Source organism: Octodon degus, unplaced genomic scaffold, assembly GCF_000260255.1.
Source record: "Octodon degus isolate 3935 unplaced genomic scaffold, OctDeg1.0 scaffold00077, whole genome shotgun sequence".
Classification (NCBI taxonomy): domain Eukaryota; kingdom Metazoa; phylum Chordata; class Mammalia; order Rodentia; family Octodontidae; genus Octodon; species Octodon degus.
This window is the reverse complement of record NW_004524653.1, coordinates 6,470,048-6,493,746: the sequence shown is the minus strand read 5'-3', so window position 1 is coordinate 6,493,746 and position 23,699 is coordinate 6,470,048. Positions and strand designations below refer to the sequence as shown.

General features: G+C 51.5%; 1 protein-coding gene across 1 annotated transcript in view; it reads right to left on the bottom strand.

Moving 5' to 3' along the window:
- The window catches only part of Nfatc2 (nuclear factor of activated T cells 2), a 114,014-nt gene that overhangs the window by 59,754 nt on the left and 30,561 nt on the right, over window positions 1-23,699 (bottom strand). Inside the window, exons 4-5 of the mRNA XM_023720768.1 lie at window positions 1,267-1,469; window positions 157-329 (exon numbers count right to left, since the gene is read on the bottom strand). Coding sequence (XP_023576536.1) covers window positions 157-329; window positions 1,267-1,469 — 376 coding nt within the window. The remainder of the gene's footprint in view (window positions 1-156; window positions 330-1,266; window positions 1,470-23,699) is intronic.

Here is a 23,699-nt window from a genome sequence, read left to right as displayed (position 1 = left end):
GCTGTACCACTGAGCTACACCTCCAGCCCAACTAGCCATTTAGCCTCCCTTGGGCACCCTGTGTGTTTCACAAGCCACCTGCCAGGGACCCCGCCCAGAACAGAATCTTAGGTATAGGACAGTTTCCAAACAAGACTGCCCCAGAGCCCCACTTACAGCACTCGATGGGGTTGGATGCCGTCTGCAAGGAGACGATGCGGGTGCTGGACTCCGGGATGTGGACCCGGAACACCAGCCGCACCCGGGTGTTCTTCCTGCCGATGTCCGTCTCTCCTTTGCGCAGTTCGATGTCCGCGTTCCGGAGCTTCAGAATCCCTGCACAGTCAATGCTGCCAGGAGATGGAGAACCCCACTGGCACCTGAGCCGCCTGGGGAGCTGGAGCAATTGCCCACAAAGCTGCCCTGGCCCACCTCATGTAGCTCAGCCAGCAGTGCACACCCAGATGGCAACCAAGAACAGGAAAACCCAGCCATCAGAGAAGTTCCCTAGCTGAGACCCTCTCTCTAGGCTAGTTTTCATTCCAATGCCTCTACTCTCAAAAGGATCTGAAAAACTCAAATAGGTAACCAGTGGCAACCAGAGACAGTCCTGTCAGCAAGAATAGTGTACCAAGTTTCATCTCAAGTGTGCCAAGCCCTTGGTTGTGTAAGACAGCACACCTTGGGTCTTAGGACGTGCATGCAGAAGGGTTAGGGTCAAAGGGCACGATATCTGAAAGCAGCTGTCAAACGTCTCAGGAAGGAAAATACAAATAGTAAAGCAAATGTGAAAAAAGTAACAACTGGTAAATTGAAGTGAATGGTATTCAGGAATTCATACTTTCTTCAGCTTTTCTGGGACCTACAATTTATTTTCTCATAAAACTATTTTTTATTTTTTACCTCCAACAGAGGTGTGTGCAGGGTTTCCCAACCTTTAGCCCTGGGCAGGCACATCGGCTTTGTAACTCTGATTGCTGAATTTTTACTCAATCATTTCTTTAGGCAACACCAATTGTTTTCAATGTACATAAATTTAACCTCATAAAGCAACATGATTCAGGCATGCATGAGGGTTCTCCTTCCCGAGACACCTGAAAATATTTGCATTCGATCCTTTTAAAATAGAAATTTCTTTTGGAAAAGTTTGAGTCACTCACAGGTTGGGAAACCCCTGTCCATGGTGGCTCCCATCGCACCCCTCCCAGGGCCTTATTTCCCAAATCCTGTCCCTTGGCCCTGTTCACCTCCCCTGAGAGGCCCGCCGCCCTCAGCTGCAGCCCTTACGTGGCCCGCATGTTGTTCTTTGGCTCCAGGGGGATCTCCAGGACTTTGGTGTTGCCCACGATCTTCTCATAGCTGGTGGTGGTGACAGTCTTGCCCGTGATCCGGTGCACCTGGTAGAAGGCGTGAGGCTTCAGGATGCGCTCGTCAGCTGTTCCGATGAAGATCTGCAGCCCCAAAGGCTTGTTTTCCATGTAACCGTGGAGCTGGGGAAGAATGCAAAATACACAGGGTATGATGGCTCTAGTCTGACAACCAAATGAGACTAAAGGAGCTGTTGGGCTGAGGAAGGTAGGATTCCTAGATTGTCTGTCTGGATGGATGAATGAAGACTCAGAAGCAAGCTTGATGTTCAGGGAGGGGGGACTACTTGGATAAATTACAGAGATCCCCTATAAAACAAATATTAAGCAGCCATGAGAACTAACATAGAAGATCAGAACTGTGTTTACAGGTAAATAGCCAGAATGTGTGGCTAACTGGTGACCAAAGGCATAAGGCAATGGGACAATGGGACAGCTAGCCAAGTAGGAGTGAGGGCAGCAAATGACCCAGGAAGATAAACACAGAGCCCTAACTATGGTTGCCTGGGGAGGTAAGGAGAAAGAGCTGTCACTTTTTCACATGATAATATGCCAGTTAACACAGTTTTATATTTCAAAAGGAAAAGAGATCAAGGGAAAATTATAGTAATCTAAGTTAAAAATAATTAAAAATGGAAAAATATATTTAACATATAATAGGCAAATGATTAATGGCATGCAGAATGCACAAAGAATGCCTACACATACATAAAAGACAGGATTCCTTGGCCATCCTAATTAAAACTGAGTCCCACTCTAATGAATTTTTCCTATCGCTTTCTCCTTTCAAAAATCCAACTGAGGGGCCAGGGAGATGGCTCAGTAGAATAAGCGCTTCCCTGGCAAGCGCAAGGGCCTGAGTTCAATCCCTGGTTCTGAAAAAAAAAAAAAAAAAAAAAAACGCCAAATGAAAGCACTATCCAGTTGCTTGACACTTTGATCCTTGGTCTCTTTCCCACAAATAAACTGTCACTTGGTTGAGGCCAAAGATATTTGTCTGCTTCACGTGCCACAAGAATTCTGAGCACCTAGAATGAGGCTTGGTACATAGTAGGCATCCTAGTGTACATGCACTGAATGAATTTTTTTTTTAATTTTTTTTTTTTTTCAAAACCGGGGGATTGAACTCAAGCCCTTGCGCTTGCCAGGGAAGCATTTATTCCACTGAGCCATCTCCCCATGAATGAATTTTAAAAAGCTACGCAACACAGAAGTGACAAGATGTTTGATCAGGCAGTTCACAGGGAAAAAAAGGCCAGTAGCACAGAGGAGGCTCAGTGTAACATAGAAGCAGAGAACTCCAAAATTAAACAACCAGAAGTCATCATATTCTGCCTATTAGATTAACGCATGCGTAATGCTTGACAATACCAACTGCTTTGGATATTGAGGAGGAAAAGGTACGCTACGGCTGACAGGAATAAACACAGGCATAACTACTGTAAAGTGTATGGGACTGACAGCTCTAATGGATAGATAGATAGATAGATAGATAGATAGATAGATAGATAGATAGATAGATATTTATTATACTGTGAACTGTGATCTGGTTATTACCCATCAGCGTGCACTTTGCAGATGCACCTGCCGATACGTACACGAGTTTATACAGGAGCATGCTACACAGACGGAATCATGAACACTCAGTGCTATACGCCCTCATTTATTTGTTTTCCATAAATTGATCCAGAAAGATCTAGCACATAATTTTGAGGAATAAAATGCATCGAAACCTACACATTAGGCGACAATGCAGAACGTTTTCCATCCATCCACACACACAAGTGTGGATTCAATAAGAAAGGTATAAAAGGACATGCTTCAAACTGGCGCCACCACAGCCACCTTGCAGGGTGATGGGAGAACTCAAGATTAAAAAGGTGGTCAGAGGGCTTTGACTTTACACACCGCATTAAAAGAAGAAAGTCCCCCCCCCCCAAAAAAAAGAAGGAAGTCCAGGAAAGTTCGGAACTTTAATAAGTTGAAATATATAGTATAGGCTATTATATATAACGTATATAGTATATGTCATATATACACACTACGCAAGAGCAAACATACGCAGTACATCCTGTATTATATACATATCATATATACATAGCACATAGAGTATATGCATCACAGCACATATAGTAAAGCCAAAAGAAGGTCAGGCCGAAAGTCTGATAAGATTCCTGTCACCCACCAGAAGAAGCGCTAGGTCAATCAATCATTTCTTCTTTGCCTGCAAGTTTGAGGGAGACTATGACAAGCTGGCCAAGATCCCTCCCTTCCCTCAAGTTCTACAAAACCTCAGCAGAACCTCCTGTCACCTGACACAGAGCAACAGGTTCCAGAGTGCTGGAGGACACATGGTCAGCAGCGGCGGCGGCGGCCAACGGAGGCGCCCTGAGCCGTCCATCCACACTCTACAGAATCTGACTGGAGGGTTCCGAATCTCACGAGCCACTGATGACTAGAGCCCCCACAGGGGGCAGCACACACACAGCACATGGGCCCATAGCAGGAGGTCCTCCTGGACACCAGCAGCCCAGAACGTACGTGTTCTCCTAACAATTACACAGAGACAGGCCGAGGGTGGAGCAGAGCGGGGTGACAGCCTTTCTCTTCATCTGCAGGGCTGACACCCACAACATTTACATAAGTGTCTGGTACCCACCCAAGAGGCAGCCGTGGGCAAAGATGAAAGCCCGAGTCACAAGCCTCTTATCTGAAGATCAGGTAAGTCCTGAGACAAAAGTCAAAAAGAAAAAGGGCAGCAATGAGAAGAAAGGTTGTTTCTGTTGGTTTTGCTTCGCATTAGAACTCAAGATAAATATATTTCTTCATCTCTCCTGGATTTACTGGCATTGCTGAAGAGAGGTTTAGAGTCAAGAAGACAGGTGGGCTGGACACACTGAAAGTGCTCAGCCTACACTGCTGCTTCCTCCGTGACAGGAGAGGAGCAAGGGTGTGTTGGGCAGACACGTGGGAGACAGCCAGGGAACACCTGGAGACAAGTCCATCATGTCCCCGTATCTCTGTGTGAGTCCAGCCACTTCTGTGCCCGCCCCTCTTGGCACATTAGCCCGTGCTGCCAACGCCCCTGCCTGGGTGAGCAGTGCCTACCTTTTGCAGGAGCAACACAATGATCTTTTAAGAATGCAGATTGTATCCTTCCATCCCCCGCTTACCACCTTCCAAAGACTAGTGATGGCCTTGGAACAAAATTTCAACTGGGAAGTGCCTTGGTCACCGAAGGTCCCCCCAGCCCAGCCTCTCCCTCCTCTAGGTACCCTGCTAGGCTGCTGCCAGCGCCAGCCTTTCTATTCACTGAATACCCCAAGTGCATCCTGACCTCAGGACCTTCGCACAAGCCACACTCTCTGCCCTGTAGTACTTGTCGCCTATGCATTTAGCTTTCAGATCTTCTGCCCTTTCCTGGGCCGCATGATTCGCATGTACCTCATGCCACAGCCAGCTCCTCCAGTCTCACAAGAACCAACTGTTCAATGTTTAAGAATTTGAAGAATCAGTTGCGGGCCGGGGATATAGCTCAGGGGCACAGCACTTACCTGGCAAGTGTGAGGTCATGAGTTCAATTCACGGTACCAAAAAAAAATCAGTTGATATCACTTTGACCACTTGGGTATATGCTACAAAGCAGGGATTTTTTTTTTTTTTCTGGAGAATTCAAAATGCAGCTTTCACACCACTAGAATTCTGACTTCCTTTCTAGTGCATCTGCCTTGTCTAGTTGTTGGACTAGTCTTTCTCCTGTGTATAAATTTCACAGTGACAGAGATCTTGGGCCTGCTATTCAGCCTGGCCGGTGACAATCCATGAGGAAGCCACCAAAGCTGATGCAGCCGCTCACGATGCCTGCCTTCCTTGTGCCAAGCACAGCACTCCATCTCTGTCTGTACCACACAACTCCATGTAGCACGGGTCACTTACTACCCATTTCACAGATGAGAAAGTAGAGGATGCCTGCATCCATCTTGCATGGTAAGAACACAGCCCCACCCTCTCCAGAAGGTGCAGGCTCTTCCCAGAGTCCTGACCTGCCTGGGCTCATCCCTGGAGATCTTTCCCCCTCTCTGATGGTTTTAGACGAGGAACACAAGGCCACTCATTGGCTTCTTCCAAAGTGTGATCTAGGTTTTGCAGACAGAAGTTGATACCCTGAGATGAAGCTGACACATGGTCTACTTGAGATCCGCAACCCCTCCTGTCCTATCTTGAGGCTTCTGGGTAGGCCTCCATGACTGGGTGACCTGGGCAAGCAAGGTCACCTCCAGACACCTGCTGTGATGCAGAGCTCAGGTGACCTCCAAGGCAAAAGAGGCTCTGCTTTCCTGCAGCCAGGGGGAAACTCAGGGCTTCCACTTTGCACATTTTCCCAGACCTGATAGATTCAGCAAGAAAGGGCAGTTCCAGCACACAACCCACAGAGCTCCATGTGTGAGCATGGGGGACCCTACAGCCGCCTGATGTGACACTTTGAAAAGCACCTTCCTGGGCCAGGGAGATAGCTCTGTAGAATAAGCACTTGCCTGGCAAGCACAAGGGCCTGAGTTCAAACCCCAGTTCCGCAAAAAAAAAAATTTTAAATAAGAAAAGCACCTTCCCTTTGCAGAGAACCCAGGGACTGAGCTGCAGGTTATGTAGGTTTACTCTGCCCTTTGCTGGCCCAGCTATTAGGAAATCAGATCTGAGGAAGAGCAAGTGGTCTGTGATTTACGTGCCCCACCATTCTCCTTGTAAACAACTCATAAATGTCACCATCTCGCCTCACCCAAGAAAACTTCTGCATCTGTCCAGGTGAAGGCTCTTCTGTATGTTCTGAATGCATCAAGGCACAGCTCTAAGCGCTCTAAGGACAGCAGCACTATCCTTGCTTGGGTGACAAAGGGGCTGGGTAACCCATCCACGACCCTGCAGCGCATAAGTGAGAGGGGTGAAAGCCTTCATGCCAGCCCTCTTCCTGAGACAGCCTGAGCTGGGATCCTGCTTTGTCAACCAGGCAGGTCCACCCCACCCTCTCAGCTGAAGGAGGTGAACCAAAGTGCCTTCCAAAGTACACATCATGAATAGAATGATTTGTTCTAATGGTGTCTGTAAGTAGGATCACAAGTCTGCATCTTGTACAGCAATTAACCACTAAGAAGAATATATGCAGTGTATTATTTGTTGAAACTGTACTTTCGATTTGATTTGTTAAAGTGTATTATTTGTTGAAACTGTACTTTCGATTTGATTTGAAACTGTCTCATTGCTATATGTTTATCAATAAAACTTTGAAAAGAAAAAAAAAAAACACAAAGTACACATCAAAGACGCACGGCCTGATGGGACACTTCACCCAACTCACCCAAGCTCTGCCCACCCGGGTGGTGACCGAACTGCCCGATGCAAAGGTGAAAGGCAGCAGTATTTCATGACTGTCACTTTTCCTTTTCTTGTTACAAAAGCAATATGGTTCATTCATGAGGGAAAAAATAAAGAAAGCATCCCTTCAAATTATGTCAGGCTTTCTGTATACAATTCTCCAAACTTTTCTTTTTTCATTCACAATTTATCATTATTTTTATTTTTCATATCATACTTGATAAACAGTAATTGTATACACTTATGGGGTACAATGTGTGCTGGCATCGTGGAAAGATTCAGTCAAACAAATTAACAAGTCTGTCACTTTGCAAGCCTATTTTTTCTAGTAAAAATATTTCAAATCTACTGTTTTAGCTGTTTTGAAATTTACAATGCATATTCCAGGCACTATTTTGTACAACAGATCCCCAAGCCATTCTCCCTGTCAAACTGAAATTTTGTACTCTTTCTTGCAGGTACACGGATACAAATGCTTTACATATTGTTTCTACTTAATACTCCAGTGTGACTGTCCCTCTGTCGTTAAATCTTGTTTTAACAACAATCTCAGATGCTGGCACAGTAGAGATGCCACTTGGCCTTACAATGGTCATATCCCAATAGAGCTGAAAATACTGCAAGTAGAAAGTGCACTTACTACACCCAACCTACCCAAACCACAGCGTAGCAACACGATGTCAAGCGGAGTGGGCTGCTTCCCTGGTGACCTCAGCTCACGGCCACTGTCCGTCTCCAAGAGAAAGGATGCGCTTATGTATCATTAGCCCAAGAAAGATCTAGGGATGGTGCTTTTCACCATCATAAATGAAAAGTCCTGAGCGTCCCTATTGCACTTCAGGGCCATCTGCTTCAGCCAATGACCCCAACCCAAGTGGGAGACTGATTTCCATGCTGGTGATTGGTCAAGCAAACTGTTTTGATTTTCAATACATTCAAACATCAACCATGTTAGCATTTCTGTTGAATTTGAAATATTAGGAAACGTATCATCCTGAGCTTTGCTCTGAAGAAGCGAAAGGCCCATGGGAAGGGGGTGATGATTTCCAACAGCCGTGTCACCCCTGAGGAGAACATGCTTACAAGCGTGTGTGGATCTCAAATCCTGCCCTTGTTTATGGGTGCAGACACCCACACTCGCACCTGCCACCCTCACCCGCCCCTGCTCTCAGGCATGCACATACATGCTGGTTAAGCTCAGCAAACAATGTACCTTTCACCCCAGTTTCCCAGCAAGCACCCCACAGCCAGGATTAGGTACACCCCCAAAAGCAGCCCAAGCCTCAGCCCACACAGGTACATCTCAAAGCCCCGCCACTTGTTTCCTGCACCCACTCCAGTGCACGCCCTGATCCTGCCAGGCCTTGCATCTGGTCCCTGCCTACTTCACTGCTTCCCTGCTGGCCCCCGCTACACACAGCCTGCTCTGCACAGCAGCTCGAAGGCATCTGACTGCTGGAGTTAGGACTTGTCACCACTCTGCTCAAATCCCCCGCCAGCGGACATCTCACTCTGATCAAAAGCGAGAGTCTGGGGGAGCCTGGTTGTGCATGCCATAATCCCAGCACTCTGTAAGGCTCCAGGGCAGAAGGATCCAAAGATCAAGCCCAGCCTGGGCAACTTAACAGCTTAGCAAGACTGCTTCAAAATTGAAAAGTGAAAAAGGGCTGAAGATGTAGTTCAGTGTGAAAGCCCTGGCTTCATCCCCCAGTAAAGAGGAAAACAAAAGCTCAGGTGGGCCCAAACTATACCAAGGATGGTACACAATCCAACCCTCCTACCTCCACCTGCCTCCCGCCTCCCTAGCTGCCTCACTGGCCTGGGCATCCTCACATAAGCCAGGCATACACTAGGCAGGCTCCTGCCCCAGTGTCCCCTGCCCCAGTGTCCCCTGCCCCTGTTTGCCACCCCACCACACAGGGCTCACCGCAGGCTGACCGTTCATCAGGGCTCCTACAGAGACCAGCCACCCCAATGGAGGCACGTCAGCCCTCTCACCTTATCCTCCACCTGTGTCACGTGTACTGAATGCACTCTTCCTGCCTTTTGCACTAGAACGTCAGTGCCCAGAATTCCACACCATGTTCAAGGTACCAGCCACCCTTCTAGAAGGGAGACAGGGCTGGGGAACACAGTGACAGCCACTGTCTCTATAGATACTCTTTTTCTGCAACAGAAAGCTGTTATGCTGTGACCACCCAGTATGGGTTGGACCAGTTGCTTGGACAACTACACCTGGGCAGCGGTGCCGGCTCCTCCCGGCTGGCATGAAGTGGGCAGCCATATCTGCCCTGTAACCTGTGCCAGGCCCCAAGGTGGACAGGAGAGCGCTGGTGGCGCCAGCACTCCGTGAGATCACGCAGCGAGCCATAAAACCAGAATGAGACATTTCACACGGGCTTGAAAACCAACCAAGTCAGCTTCTCTTAGTATTCTAAATTAAGAATCAAGTCATTCTATATTTCTCACATCGCTGGAAATTAGAAACAGACATATCTACCGCACAGCAAGCACGCTCGCTCGAGAGGCTTGATGGCCTGAAGCACGCTAAATTTGTTTCCAATTACCATGTCCGCATTCGAAACCCCAGGAAGCCTCGACAGCAGCAAGGAGCTGGGGGACGCAGAGCTCGGGCCCCAAGGGAGGTGGGGCTGGGCGCTGCCCCCACCCCTCACCACACAACCTCCCGGGCCTCCCATCCCTAGAGACACTCGTTTCCCCCTTGCTGCTCACCCCCTGTCCACTGCCCCCCAGGACCCGGCCACTGGGCGCCCCTCCTGGCCCGCACTTCTCTCCAGACTGAGGGGTGACAGAGGCACAGCGGGGATGAGCCTTCAGGTCCTGGCTTAAGCATGCAGGCCTCCCCGGGTCGACCTCTAGATACGGCTGGAGTTTTCTTCTGTAGAAGTCAAACAACCACTCTGCAAGCACAGCCTTCCCCCTCCTTCGGCGCAGCCAGGGAAGAGTCGAGTTCCCCGGCCTCAGACCCGGAGGCTGGGTCTGCAGCCCGGGGCGGCACTGACCCCATCCTCCCAAGGACATCAGTCTGCATCTGTGGGCCTCAACTTCTTCCCATCATGGGGCTGGTGACGGCGCACACCCCGCCAGGCCAGGCCATTGAGAGATCAAGCGAGTCACGTCGAAAGAATGTGACAAGCACCCGCATGTGTTAACTTTCCTTCACGTTCTTGAGTGTGGGGCCTGAGGAGCTGGGAAGTGAAAGCCTCTTTTCTGGTCTCAGTCCTTGGAAGACATAATCTTAAATTCTTTCAGTTCTAAAATATAATGATGTGCAGGGGCATTGAGAATAAAACCCAAACTCACACTGCAGCCTCCAACGTCTGGCCCTGGCCCATGTCACCGATTTCGTAGTTCCCATTCTTGTCCAGCCACACGAACGTCCTTGCTGTGCCTGCCTCGGGGCCTCTGCCCAATCTGTTCCTTCAGCCTGGAACACCCTTTCCCTGGGCCTATCACAGCTGGTCCCCTTGATCTTCTGGGTCTCAGCCTACTTGCAAGGTCTCGTCTAAGCATCCTGGCCAGGGTAGGGCCACCGTGGCATCTTCCAGTTTATTTCCTTCCCGGTAGCAATAATGTTACCTTGTGCACTCACTTACTGTCAGTTTCCCCTCCATTCAGAGGCAAACCTGTTTCTCCCTGTGCTCCAGCACCATGGATGGTACCTAGCATATAGTAGATGTTCAATAAATATTTGTTGAATAAAGAAATGAAAAGCTGAAGTCCAGGTCCCTCTGTGGATCAACACATCACAAGTGATTCATCCTGCAGGGGCCCCGAGAAAGGGAGGCAGCCTGGCGCCCAGAACGTCCCCGTCTGCAGTCTGCCTACATCCCCTGCAATCTGAGCTCATCTGCAGAAATGCGTCTCACCATGAAAGAGACACATTATTCCAGAACAGCTACGCTGAAAGGCAGAAGAGGAGATGGAGTCAGGCTGGAAAAATGAACTTTACAATCTTGAGACTGTGCCGAAAGGACGGTAACTTGGCAGCCTTGTGGGGATGGTGAGGCAAAAAGACAGGCGTGAGCAACATCACTGCTGCCCGCAGACCAGACGAGACCTCGGGAAGGGCTCCCAGGGGTCCCTCGCTCAGGGTGCTGTCTCAGGAACAGGGAGCTGACTGTCTGCAGGGTTCCTCCTGACTCTTGGAAGCAGGGAGACACCTAAACACCACGGAGACAAAGGGGAAAGCTGGGGCCCACAGGAGCCCTGGCCTTTATCTGACCTTACCAGCCCCCAGGATGGCAGCCTGAGGACCCCAGGGACACCGAGATGGGATGGACAGAGCAGCTCAGGCCAGCTCAGCTCAGCCTCACACAAATGCTCCACCACAGACGGCTCTGGCCTCTCCTCATACGCCTTGGCCAGCGCAGCAAAAGCCTGGGGACATCCAGCAGCAGATGGCAGGGCCAGTGACACTTGGGACAGCAGCCGCCGCCAGCCTCTGCAGAGGAGGGTGGGTCATTCCCTGGTTCCTCGTCCCAACGTCCACACAGGTCTCAATGGAGCCAGACCAGAAGTTCTGAGTCACTTTTCCCATGAGGGGAAAACAAGGCAAGGCAGACGCGTGTGTACCTTTCCGCGTTCTATTTTGGGATTTTAAGATCTGATGCCTTTCGCTGCACAGGGTGGGTCTGGAGGCTCTCCGGGAGCTCAGCGGGTGCTCAGAGCTCGGCTAGACTGTGGCACTGACCTGGCAGGGGGGGACTCCCTGCAGATCCACACCTCCATCACTTAGGAACAAGGAGCCCGTTCTTGTGGGCCACAGGGGGCCTGGCTTTCATAAACACATTGGAAGCTGGACAGTGGGCTGCTGCTGCAGCCTGACTCAGCTCTCCAAGGAGGCAGGGCGAGTCCATTCATTCCTGCTCTGCTGTTCATTCAGCAGGGGGCCTCACGGCTGCAGAACCCACCATACACAGCTCTCCAAGGACAGCCAGGCCCCTCTCTGCACTGCACAGACAGCATCTGAGGTCCTGGGTCTGGGTCACTTACAATAACAGAGACAGCGACTTCTAGTCCTAGAGGCTGGGAAGCCCATGGCCAAGGGCCTCATCTGGCAAAGGCCCTCCCCGCTGTATCCTCCCACAGCAGAAGAGCCCTAGAGGCTTCGACGCAGGGAGCCCCCTTGGAGCAGGAACCCACTCTGGAGGAAGCCAACCCAGTCCTCTGAGAGCAGCACTACTCCCAGCCGAGGCTCAGGCCTCCGGAACCTGGCACCTCATTAAGGTCCAGCCTCTGGATGCTGCTGCACTGGGGATTCAGTTTCCAATACAAGAATGCATTCACAGCACAGCAGTGGTAACGTCAGGTATGATCAGGTCCCAGAGCTAGCTTAAGGAAGAAAAAATCCAACTGGACGTGGGGGTAGGCACCAGCGCCCCAGTTCCCTGGGAGGCTGAGGCAGGAGATCACAATTTCATGCCCAGCCCGGGCAACACAGAGACTTAATGAGACTGTCCTGTCTCAAAATAAAAATTTTAAAAGGTGGCTCAGAGCAAAGAAGGAAGTCAGGGTGTCTCCAGTTCAACTCACCCTGGAGCCCAGGTCCACCCTGTGCCTGGTAGGGTGGTAAGATGCAACCTGGGGCTCTTCACCTGTTCCACACCAATGGAGACGCAAAATACCCCCCAAGCACCATCTACGGGACAAAACCATGGAGGAAGCACTCCAACTAAGCTCACCATGTGCAGAGAGGGCCTTTTCTGCCAGTAACTGGGGTGGGACACGGTCCCTTGTCCATCAGGAAGGACGGTCAGGGGTAACTTCCAGGCACTCCCTGCCAGGTACAGCAGTGCAAGCCTGTGATGGGAGGCTGAGGCAGGAAGATGGCAAATTCAAGCTCAGCCTGGCCAATGCAGTAACTTAGTGAGACCCTGTCTCAAAATAAAAATGACTGGGGACGTAGCTCAGGAGAAAGGCCTCATCCCTCCTCTTTATCCCAAATGGAGCCTCCATAAGCCAATCTCCAGCTCCTTTACAAGCAAATGCAATCATCTCACTCCCCTCCCTAAAACCATCCGTGGCACCCTGGTCCCCCTCCAGCGTGCTACGCTCCTGTCTCTCCCCAGCTCTGTCTGCCTCAGTCTTCCTCGTTCACCTCAGAGGCCACACAGAGCCCCTCAGTAATCCTCTAACAGCCACGCCCCTGCCTCAGGGCCTTGGCCCTGGCAGGTCCTCTCTCTGGACTGCTACTTCCCCGACTCTCACCCATCTGTCTCCTTACGACACCATTCAGGTACCAACCCAGGTGTACTTGTCTCTGCGGAAGATGCTTCTGATAGCCCCAACACAAAATAAGCCACCTTCCCAGCCCTCTCTTCAAGATTGCACATCACAGCCTAAAATGGTCCTGTTTGTGACTCGACTCTCAGCCTCTGTCACCCACAGGAAGGAACACACCATGCAGACAGAAACTTTCTCCACCTCCTTCACAGGAAGGCTACAGAGACACCTAGCAGGCATCAATGAGAGATCCGTAATCTCTAAATAGCCTACGATACCTTTACCAGAAGAGAAAAAAAAAAAAAAAAAGACTTTACTGAAAAGTAATTCCAGTGGTGCCCCCCTCAGGCCTTTAAGCACCAACCTGGTAAGACCTCCACATCTGACACCCCCAGGGTCCCTGACATGTTCTGTCCTCACTGGCCAGCAGCCGGGGAATTCTCACTGGGATGCTGCCGACGGGGAAACCAAGGCTTGGATCCATCTGGTACTCGACTACCTGCAGACACTGCACCTGAGACGCACTTGACAGCTCTGGCAATCAGGCAACCTTGGGGGGCATGGGAGTGTGGAGGAACCTGGGTCCTCACTTCACAGCCCTGTGGACCACCCACCTCGACTCTGCGTAAGAGAATGAATCTCCGGACATTTTAAGCAACTCTTATTTTTGGTTTCCTATTAGAGGTAACCCAACCTAAGCCTCAGCAACCCATTGCTATAACAACACACCCTCGATGCTCTCTGTCCGTGACCACAGCATTTCAGGGGGAACGAGACAGCCCTGCTCGGGGAGCCTCAGTTGAAACAAACCCCAGGTATGAAGAGCTGATGTATCAGAGCACATGTCCGCTGACAAAAGGCTTCCTCAAAAATGACCTCTGAAGCCATGCATGGAGGCATACGGCTGTCATCCGGGCCACCTGAGAGGCTGAGAGGAGAGAATCCCAAATTCAGGTCAGCCTGGGCAACTCAGTAAGACTGCCTCAACAACGACAAAGATCTCTGTGAAAGGCAGTACCGACAGCGCATTTGAAAGAAGCTGCCAGATACAGAAAGTCCAGGGATCCAACTGTTCAGAAACTCAGCAGGTAACTATGTCTTCTCCCGTCTTACTCACCGCCTCAATGAGCGTCTAGAAAGTTAATCCAAGACGGAAGGGAGGTGGGGAGAGGCAGCTGTCTGACACAGGCAGGCCGGTGATGAGGCTCACTAGAAATAAAATTGCTGCTTACTCTCTGTCTGGTTTCCGAATTGCTTTTTCCTGGTTAGAAGGTGCCAGGCTTGGCAGCGCTCTGCAAATTTTAAATTCGAAGCAGCAAATATTGGTTGAGCGCCGTCTGTCCATCAAAGAATAGCCACACTGGGGAAAATGGGTGTAACAGAGGGACACAACAACTAATCAGAACGCCACCCGCAGCAGCAGCAACTGAGCACGTCAGAACAGAGGCAGACGAAGCAGTGGGCATTGGTCTAAAAGGATCGCTTGCTCTTCACGGAAACCTCAGGAGATGGCTGCTGTTATTTTATTCAGGGGAGAAATGAGACAGGGAGAGGGCAGGCAATTTTTTTTTTCTAGATGACACACTCAGAGGGGCCAGGGAGATGGCTCAGTGGAATAAGCACTTGCCTGGCAAGAGCAAGGCCCTGAGTTCGATCCCCGGTTCCACCAAAAAAAAAAAAAAAAAAAAAAGATGACACACTCAGGACCAGTGAGGATTCCACGTTAGCAGCTCGAGCTCCACCACCCGTTCTCCACATCTGTCACCTCTGATGGGGGAGGGGAGTGCGTTGCCACAAATGACTCTTAACACCGTGCCTAGACCCTCGCTAGGTGCTCACTGTTTTCCCGGCCTTGCCCTGGACCACTTACTACTCCTTCTGTCTCTTTCACACTTCACCCCATCTTTACTCACAGAAAAGTAAGTAAAGCTTACTGATTTGGAAGGAGCTTTCACTTCACTGCCATACACAGAAAACCAGGGCCACCACGGGCAGGCCAAAGACGTGCACAAACGCATGCCAAAATAAAGACCCTGATAAAATAAATCTGAATGCTAAAAATACTGATCAAGCGACAGAAACATTGTCGTCTCCCTGCCTGGGGAGCCACTGCTTGCAGCACAGTGGGCTGAGCGCAGAGAAGATGCCAGAAGCCCCTCCCCCAAGGAACCAGGGCAGGAGGCAGCCGGTCTCAATGACTGTGCATCACTAACAGGCTGGGTAAGAAACTCACCTGGGCCACGGCACACCCTGGCACGTGACCCCAAAAGATCTGCTAACGCCTGGGTCATGAGGGGGCGGGGTCCTTCTGATTCCAGATAAAGGTCCTGCCACTGAACTTGTACGATGCACACCCAGCCTGGCTAACAACTCTTCAACCCATGAAGACAAAGCCCAGCCCACCTCCATGGCTGGGAGGAGACAGTGTAGGAAAAAGAAAATCTACTGGTGTACGAAACTAGAAGTGATGTGAGTTCAGGTTTTCCGTGTGACTGTCTCCGCGCCTCCCCTGACGGCCAGTGTGCCTGTGGAGGATGGCAGTGGGCTGACTCAAGATTAGCAGCCAGCTGGCTCTATCAGGGAACAGCTTGGTCTGCAGCAGGCCCATCCACACTAGCTGACCTCCAGCCACACCAGGACGTCTCTGCCATGGCCAGGTGTCCCTCTGCTACCACACGAGACTCTCAATGCAGACATCCTGGGCACACACCTCTCCTTGGGCCAGGGAGACTCACACTCCTGGACATCACAGATGGGGGCAAACACTGCTCCCCGAGGGACCTGGGCCCCACACCTGGGCTCCTCCTCACCCACAGGAGTTCACACTTCTCCCGGCCCGGGATGAAGCCACAGCCTCCGCGCGCCCTGTGTCTTCTTCGGTCCCACGGCCTGAAGGAAAGCTCAGCTGAGACTTGGCTCAACCCTGGATCAGATGCAGCCCTGGCTTCTGGAAGGGGCACAGAGGAGACACTGCACAATGAGCGGGCGTGAGCTTGCGTGAGGGTGGCATGGTGTGTGGCGGTCGCTGCGACGCCAAGGATCATCCATCATCCTTTCACTGAAAAGTGGGAAAACAAACAACAAAAGCCTGCCGGCCTCATTTAACAAGAACCAAACACAAAAGCCCCAGAGAAAGCCCTTCCTCTCCATGTTTCCCTTTTCCGGCCGGGAGCCGCCACTGGGCCAAGATAAGGGGCCATGCAGATGGACAGGTTCAAAGGGCTGTCACACCCCCGGCCCGCTGCGCCCACCCCAGCAATCCTGCCAGCACCAGTGGCCGCTGGGAAGCGGCTTAAGGCTCACGCAAGGCGGGAGGAAGCGCTGCCTGTCAAGTGGGTGATGAAACGCCCGTGTGGGCCACTCGCCTTTCAACTGCATCCAAGAGAACATCCGGCCGTCAGGGTCGAGTGTGTGCCTTTCATGTCACCCTAGGGTCCTCAATGGGCCCCTGTGCGTGAGGCTCACAGCACAGGCCCTGGGTTACAGAGCACAGGGACCATGCCGAGCACAGTTCTGCAAAGTCAGCCATGCCACCTGGCCCCGCCTTCCCCTGGACCAAGGAGAGAGTCCTAGCAGCAGCCAGCGGTGTGGGCCAGGGGCTGCCAGGTGAGCCCATGCGGGCACAAGGCCCCACGGCCGAGCCAGCACATGGGGCATGTTCAGTACACGGCACCCTTGTCTCCACTGCTACAATGCTTCTGTCCTCCTGGGCTGCTCAGGGCACAGAATGAGTGCAGGTGGCAACGCATCTGAGCCATGTGAACTCGAGGATAAGCCAGAGAAACTGTTCTGGTTTGCAAGCAGGTCCCCTGGGGAGGGTCATCCCAGATGCATACGTGGCACAGGAAAGCTGGGGCCTAGCACTCTACTCATCCCTGGCACTGAACCCCACGTTTTTCATACATAAGCTCAGACAGACCAAGTGAGCTGCCCCAGGCGTCGGCCTGGAAAGAATCCCCAAGCAAGCCCGAGGCTCCCCACCGCACCACACCTCTCCTCTGCTCTACCGGTTTCCCCTTTAGGTTTTCCTTTTCCTTTCAAGGAGAAGCGCCTGCATCAATGACGCTGCCCACTCTGAGCCTGAGAAGTCTGGTCCCTTCCTTCATCCACATGAGGCCCACACCTGTCCCCTGGCTCTGTACCTCCTTTGTATCTTTGCCTGAAGCATGCAGCCTCCCCAGACAGTAGGCGGCCAAGGCTCCATGCACCTATTCCTCAGTCAGAGACCACATGAGGGGCCGGGAGCAAGGTGGGCTGGGGAATTTCGGATAGAAAAGGAAGCAGCATCCATTGTAAAGGGGCAAAAGCTCATTCTAACTCCTGAAGGGTTACCAAGGCCCGAGTCCACCTCTGGGCTCCAAGGATGACGTCCTCAGTAAATGGAGAAAGAGCACTACAAAGATGAAGGCCATGCACTGCCCTGACCACGCAGCAGGTGACCACAGCACAGGACACTCCTGAGGGTCCTGCACTTGGGCTCCCTGTCACTGGACAGAACAATGCACCTCACCTTTCAGGACAGAGTCCCTGCTGGCCCCAAAGTCTCCTTTCTTAAAAGATCTGAGTGTGACCATAGAAGTCAGATTTAAAAAAAAAAAAAAAAAAAGGAGGGGAAAGTGTAGTTCCCCATGATTGACAGAAAGGAAAGAGGCCAATGTCACCAAGCCACCCATGATATAGAAGTGTGTTACTACAGAAATGCACACGTCTCTCTCATTTGGGGCTTTAACTAGCTCTGAGACAGGATTTCCTCTGCTAGTAGCAGCATACAAATCCACTATAGCACATAGAGGAGTCATGGAAATCCCACCTGTTCTCCGCTTCACGTCTGTGGAGGTGGAACCATCCACTTCTGAGTTTGAAGCCAACAACCAGCATGTCCCCTCCCGATAGCCAGGCATGCAGGACCTCAAACCAATCATGCTGGCAGGGTCCACTGAGTCTTCTGCATGGGAATCCTACACAGCCTGATCAACCCTGCTTTTCACTATGCAAATGTGAGGGAAGAAAGAGACCCGGATCCTACAAAAAGGACAAGCACCATGGAGTTAGAAGGATTTTTTTTTTCTGTATCGAAAAATAAGCCTTTCAGCAACCACTTGGACATCAAAGACTCTTCAGGGTCTTCCCAGGGCAGCCTGCAAACTCCTATCCAGGTCCCCACTGAGATGCCCTAGGTGAAGGATGTGAGTGAGTAAACTGAGCCTGGCAAGCACCAGGGGACGTGGAGGCCTCTGCCAGGCCAGAGGGAGTCCACAGAGCAGTTGTCGCCATGGGGCATGCCTGCCAGTGTTGCCAGAGCTGATCCTTCCCATCCGCTAGGAACCCACGTTTGTATGAGCGATCTAACCTGTCAGTGCTAGGAGCTCGTGTCACCTGCTGTCTGAGAACCTGTGTGGGTCAGACACAACATGGATAAATTGGGTCCTTAAGGACAGGGGCACCCAGGTGTGAGGGCAGGAGCACCCGGACCACAGCTCTGCTCCCAGGCAGGAGGGAAAGCAAACCCACCCAAAAGATAAGGCAGAGAGAGGAACCTTGTGAGGGCAGGGACACGCCTGAGTGTCAGCCTTCTTTAAAGACACTTCCAGGCTGCTCTGCAGCCTCTGGCCCTCCCACCTTGATCCCACCTCTGCGTGATGTTCTTCCACCACTTTGTCCTCATGCTGCCTCAGCAGGAAGCTCCAGCCCCAAGCTAAGGTACCTTCACTGGCCATCTGCACACAAACCTACCCCTCCCAGGGGGCTCTGGCTCTGCGCCCCATTTCTCCCAGATCAGCAATCAGAACAGCACCCCTCTGCTCAGGGAGGGGAGAAGAGAGCGTGGAGGGGCCCCCAGAACAGGAAGCAGATGGGGGCTATGGGGGGGGGGGCTCGCTCGCTGCGGACACAATGGACAAGCCCGCTGCTTGTTCAGAGACCCCAATCCTAGCACAGCCCTAAAAGCACCAGTTCAAAGTTAAAGTTAGACACACGCAAAGCTGAAGCCTGCAGGGGAACTCGGAACTCAGCAACAATACTCTCTTTGACTGAAAAACCACAAGGGAACACCCACAGCATACTTCTTGATTAAAAAAGGAAAGTGAAAAATAAGGGTTTTTTTTCTTCTTCTTCTTTTTAATCATTATAAAACTAACGCACGCCTCCTCCATCAAGTCACGACTGCCGGTGGCCTCGGGTGAGCCCGTGTCACACTGACCACGGAAGCAAGGGGCAGGGGAGGCTAGGGTGCGTCCCAGTGAACTGAACCAGCCCTTCTGCATCACTGTCACTTCCTTTCTCCGCTTCCTTTAGCACAGGAAAGCCATCGAGAGGCTGCCTGTGTCAGCTCATCCATCAGCCGGACCCTGGGCACCACGCAGCCGAGAGACCAAGGCAAATGGGGGTGACAATGACATGGACCATCATTTTCCACACAAGAAATGAAGTGCCTGGCATGTGGCAGGGCCTGTGCTCAGGACAGCAGGGAGCAGGGGTGGAGGCTGATGGATGGCTGAGCAGAAGGGGAATGGGTGGGTGGGTGAATGGAAGAAAAGAAGCAGGTGAAGGGGGTTGGGGGACAGAAGGAAGGCGAGCATACTGGGCCATTAAGAAAAATAACACATGTAGAGGGATAGAGGATGGCCATTCTGAGAGAAAAACCAGGAAGCTTCTTTGAGGAGGTGATGGCTGAATGATAGAGAAAAGTCTTGTGGAAATGTGGGTGATCAGAGCAGCAAGTGCAAAGGCCTGGGGCAAGAGCCCACCTGGAGCACAAGAGGTTGGAGAGGCAGCAGGGAGCAGATGTCATGGGGCCTTGAAGTGCGCACAGAGCTCATGTGGTACAGTGTGAGGGGACACAGAGGTCCCGAACAGAGGACTGGTGTGAACCAAGCCACGTTGTGACAATTCCAACTGCAGCAATGCAGGAAGCAGAGCAGACAAGGGGCCTGAGAGAAGGAAGGTGATGAGCCAGGGGGCCGCAGGCATCACCTAGCCACGGCCTGATGACAGCCTGGCCCGGGTGGCAGAGGCAAGGTGGCCAGAAGTGGTCGGCCCAATGGCTACCAAAGTGTAGTATCCCCTCCCTGGTCAGATACAGCCCCAGGTCAGATGCCCATAGGTCAGTGAGATCTGGGTAAAGTTCACAAGACAGAGAAGTGGCCACAGGGAAAAAGTGACTGGGAGCCTGGGGTGGTGCCGCCTCCCAGCTGCATGGTCCCTACATGGGCCATCACACATTTCCTGGGGTTCAGTTTTCTTCCTTCATAAAGAATTTATAAATTCTTATTTGATGCATAGTAACTGTACATGTTTATGGGATATGGTGTAGCATTCCTACATGTATACAACATGTGATGACAGGCATGCACCTTACATGGACCATGTCTCCGTGGTGGGAAGACTCAGGATCCTCTCTACTTGATATTCTGAAACAGTAGGGCTTAGTTTTCTTCTTTTAGGACACGCGGACTAAGAGCCGGAGAGAGAGCTCAGTGGCTCAAGCTCCTGTCCAGCAAGTACTAGGTCACAAGTTCAATCCCCAATACTACTAAATAAATAAATAAATAAATAAAGACACTCAGACTTCACTCATAGGGTCTGGATGGGTGACACAGGTTGATGCTTAAATACCATCTAGATCATTGTCCATGCTAAAAAAATAAAAATAAAAATAACACACTCTACACCCTCCCTTTAACAAGTCAGTCATGGCTGTGGCAGTGTATAATGAGCATCATGTGAGCCTCTCCAAAGTCACCTGCAACTGAAGGTGACAGTTCCTGATTGCACTCAGGAGTGGAAGGGGACAGCCAGCTTAGCGGGAGGACTGGCCCTGAGGAGGCCCTCACTAGCACAGTAGCAGAAGCCCTGTAAAAGGAGACATGAACGGGACACACGCATCCCTTAACTCTGATTTCCAGGTCTCCTTCTAGTTCTGTCTTCCTTCCCAACTTGTAAAAATACAGCAAGACCACCAGCAAGACCAATGAATGAATCAGCCCTAGAGCTGCCAGCAAAGGTGGGCAATGGGAACGGAAGCTGGAACACCTACCATGAGGGGACAAAGCTGACCACGCGGGCAGGTGCTGAGCACGTAGAGGGGGTGGGAGCTTCCCACACACCCCACTGGGTTTGGGCAGAAACCCTGCCAAGGTGCACAGAAGTGAAGTACACAGACTGAGGTTCCAGAGCAGGACACAAGCAAAGGAGGGAGCCTGCTGTCCTCTACACTCCAGCCAGCCACCCATGCCCAGCAGTCCCGCCAGCTAGGGTGGGGCCCTTTGGGGACAGGCAGGTCTTGCCATGAGCTGCGCCGTCAAGGCCAAGACAGGGAGATGAAGTCCATAACCTGAAGTCATCCCAATGCGGATGCTCCTTTCTTTCTTTTAGACCAAGGACACTGCCAGTGGCTCTGGTAGCTTGTCTAACGCTTGTGTGTAGCTTGACAAAAGCTACGTCTCCCCCTGTGCCTCTAGGAGGTGCACGTCAGATCACAGTCCTAATAAACACACAAATGTGAAGGGCCCCCACGTGATGTGAACGGCAGTGCACAGCCTGTGGACTGTACCAAGGAGGTACCAAAGAGTTCCCAGGGAGACTGGAGCCTTTAAGCTATATCCCATGGTCTTAGCCAAGGGACTGGAATGTCATAGCAAAGCTCACCTAGAAACCAAAATCCACCTTCACTGTCAACACTGAACACATGAATCGGGCCTAGCTGGCTCCCACTGCTCTTCTGATGCCCAGGATGACCACCCAGCAAGGTCCTGCCTCGGACCTTTGCACTGGCTATTCCCAATACCTACAACACTTTCCCTGAAGATAACACAGCTCACTCCCTTATGGGACTCAAATTCTGTCTAAATGTGACCTCTTCAAGAAGTTCTGTAACAGCATCTTTACTACCTCACAGTCCCCTTCCTGCCTTCTGGCTGCTTTCCTGTCACACAGCAGATTACAGATTCACCAGGGTGCCAGCTTTTCAGGCCAGGCAGGCTCTGCCCTAAAGGACTCACTCTGCTGTCACAATACAGCAGCGGCTCAGACAACAGGTAACTCAATGGCGTGGCTGCGCGCCAACAAAACTTTATTTAGAAAGGCAGGTGGTGGGTTACAGAGCAGACTACAGCCTGCACCTAGACGGCCTGGAGATTGGGTAACCTTAGAGTCCGGCTCCACATGCCACAGCAGGGGCTGGGAAGTTTCCTTTCTAACACATTCCCAGGCATGTCTGTGCCACTGATCTGGGGAGCAGGAAGTGTCCAGGACAGGCCCGGGCAGATGGCAGAGGGCTAATCATTGCTTGCTAAATCAACAGAAGGTGCCAGGAAACCCACTCCTGGTCCGGCAAACAAGGGCCTGGCTCCATCTCAACAGCACGCCATGTCTTACCCATGTCAGTCAGTGCTCAGACTTCACCTGCACTGTGTCCCCTTCCAATGGCCAGTAGAAGGATCGGTGGGTCAGTGTGTGCTGAAGCCAATGTGTACCGAGGGTTCCCTCCAGGTACCTCGGCATGGGACCAGGTAGATCCAAGGCTTCATAATGTTCACCTGATGCAGGTTCCCAAAACTGTCCCACAGGACACACAAACATCCAGTGGAAGAGGGGAGCGCTTAGCAGAAACCCAACAGGCACAGGCAGAGGTCTCCTCGGTTAAATACACACTGCTGAGGTGAGTTCATATAATGCTGATATATACTTTGCTATATACCTGTGCGGAAAGTCAAAATGCAACGCTTGTCACATTCAACAGCAGAGCTGTCTCAGTCATCTGTTAGGAACGAGTTGCACAGGGCATCCTGCCGTGCCCTTCACCAACAGTGATGCTGATGATGGTGGCAGCGAGGGCCACACACGCAAGCACAAGAACACACAGAGCCTCTCTGAGCAGATGCACAAGAAACAGATGGTGCAGGGGCCACAAGGCCACGCAGGGAGACCTTGCCTTTGTTGGGGCTTATAGTTCCCAAATCCCATACTGTATCAATGCATCCCACGCCAAAAAATAAAATAAAATAAAATAAAATAAAATAAAATAAAATAAAATAAAATAAAAATAAAGCTAGCCAGGGCTGTGTGTGCTTAGCGCAGTACTCAGGAGAGCTTCACACGTACATCTCGTTTGTTCATCAAAATTCTAAATGACAAGTAGTGTCCACTCCAACTTGCTGCAGGGGAAACTGAGGCTGCTGGGCATCAGATCCCCCTTGTTCAAGCTCATGCCACTAGTTCAGTTTGAACAACCTGGACTGAAGCCAAGGATGGTCGGGTGGGTTCCCCACCCTCAGAACGTGGGTCTGTGCATCCACCTGCACCCAGAAGCCCATGCTCTGGGAGGGCACGGGTCTCAGAGCCACCGGTGGGCACACAGCTTCCCTGGCTTCTGCTCTCAACCTGATGCCCACAGGAACATCTTCACGACAACCCCGGAAGGCTGCATCCACCCTCAGGGTCGACTGCCGCTTTGCCTCCACCTAGCTGAGAAGGCAGCCAGGCAGGGACACTCAGGACCTGGGTATCCAGAGCCTCAGTGGCCTAACAAGCAGACACTGAAGTGGTGTTTGATTGGACTTGCGCATCAATGACAGCCACCTGGGCAATTATCTCAGGGTCATTAGGGATTTCTAGTTCTTCCTCACAGCCAATGAAAGTAAGAGCGTGAGCTTTTGAGCTAGACCACCTAGGTGCAGTTCATGATTCACCCACTTCCCGGGTGACCTTAGACAAGTTACCTAACCTGTGTCTCTAAGT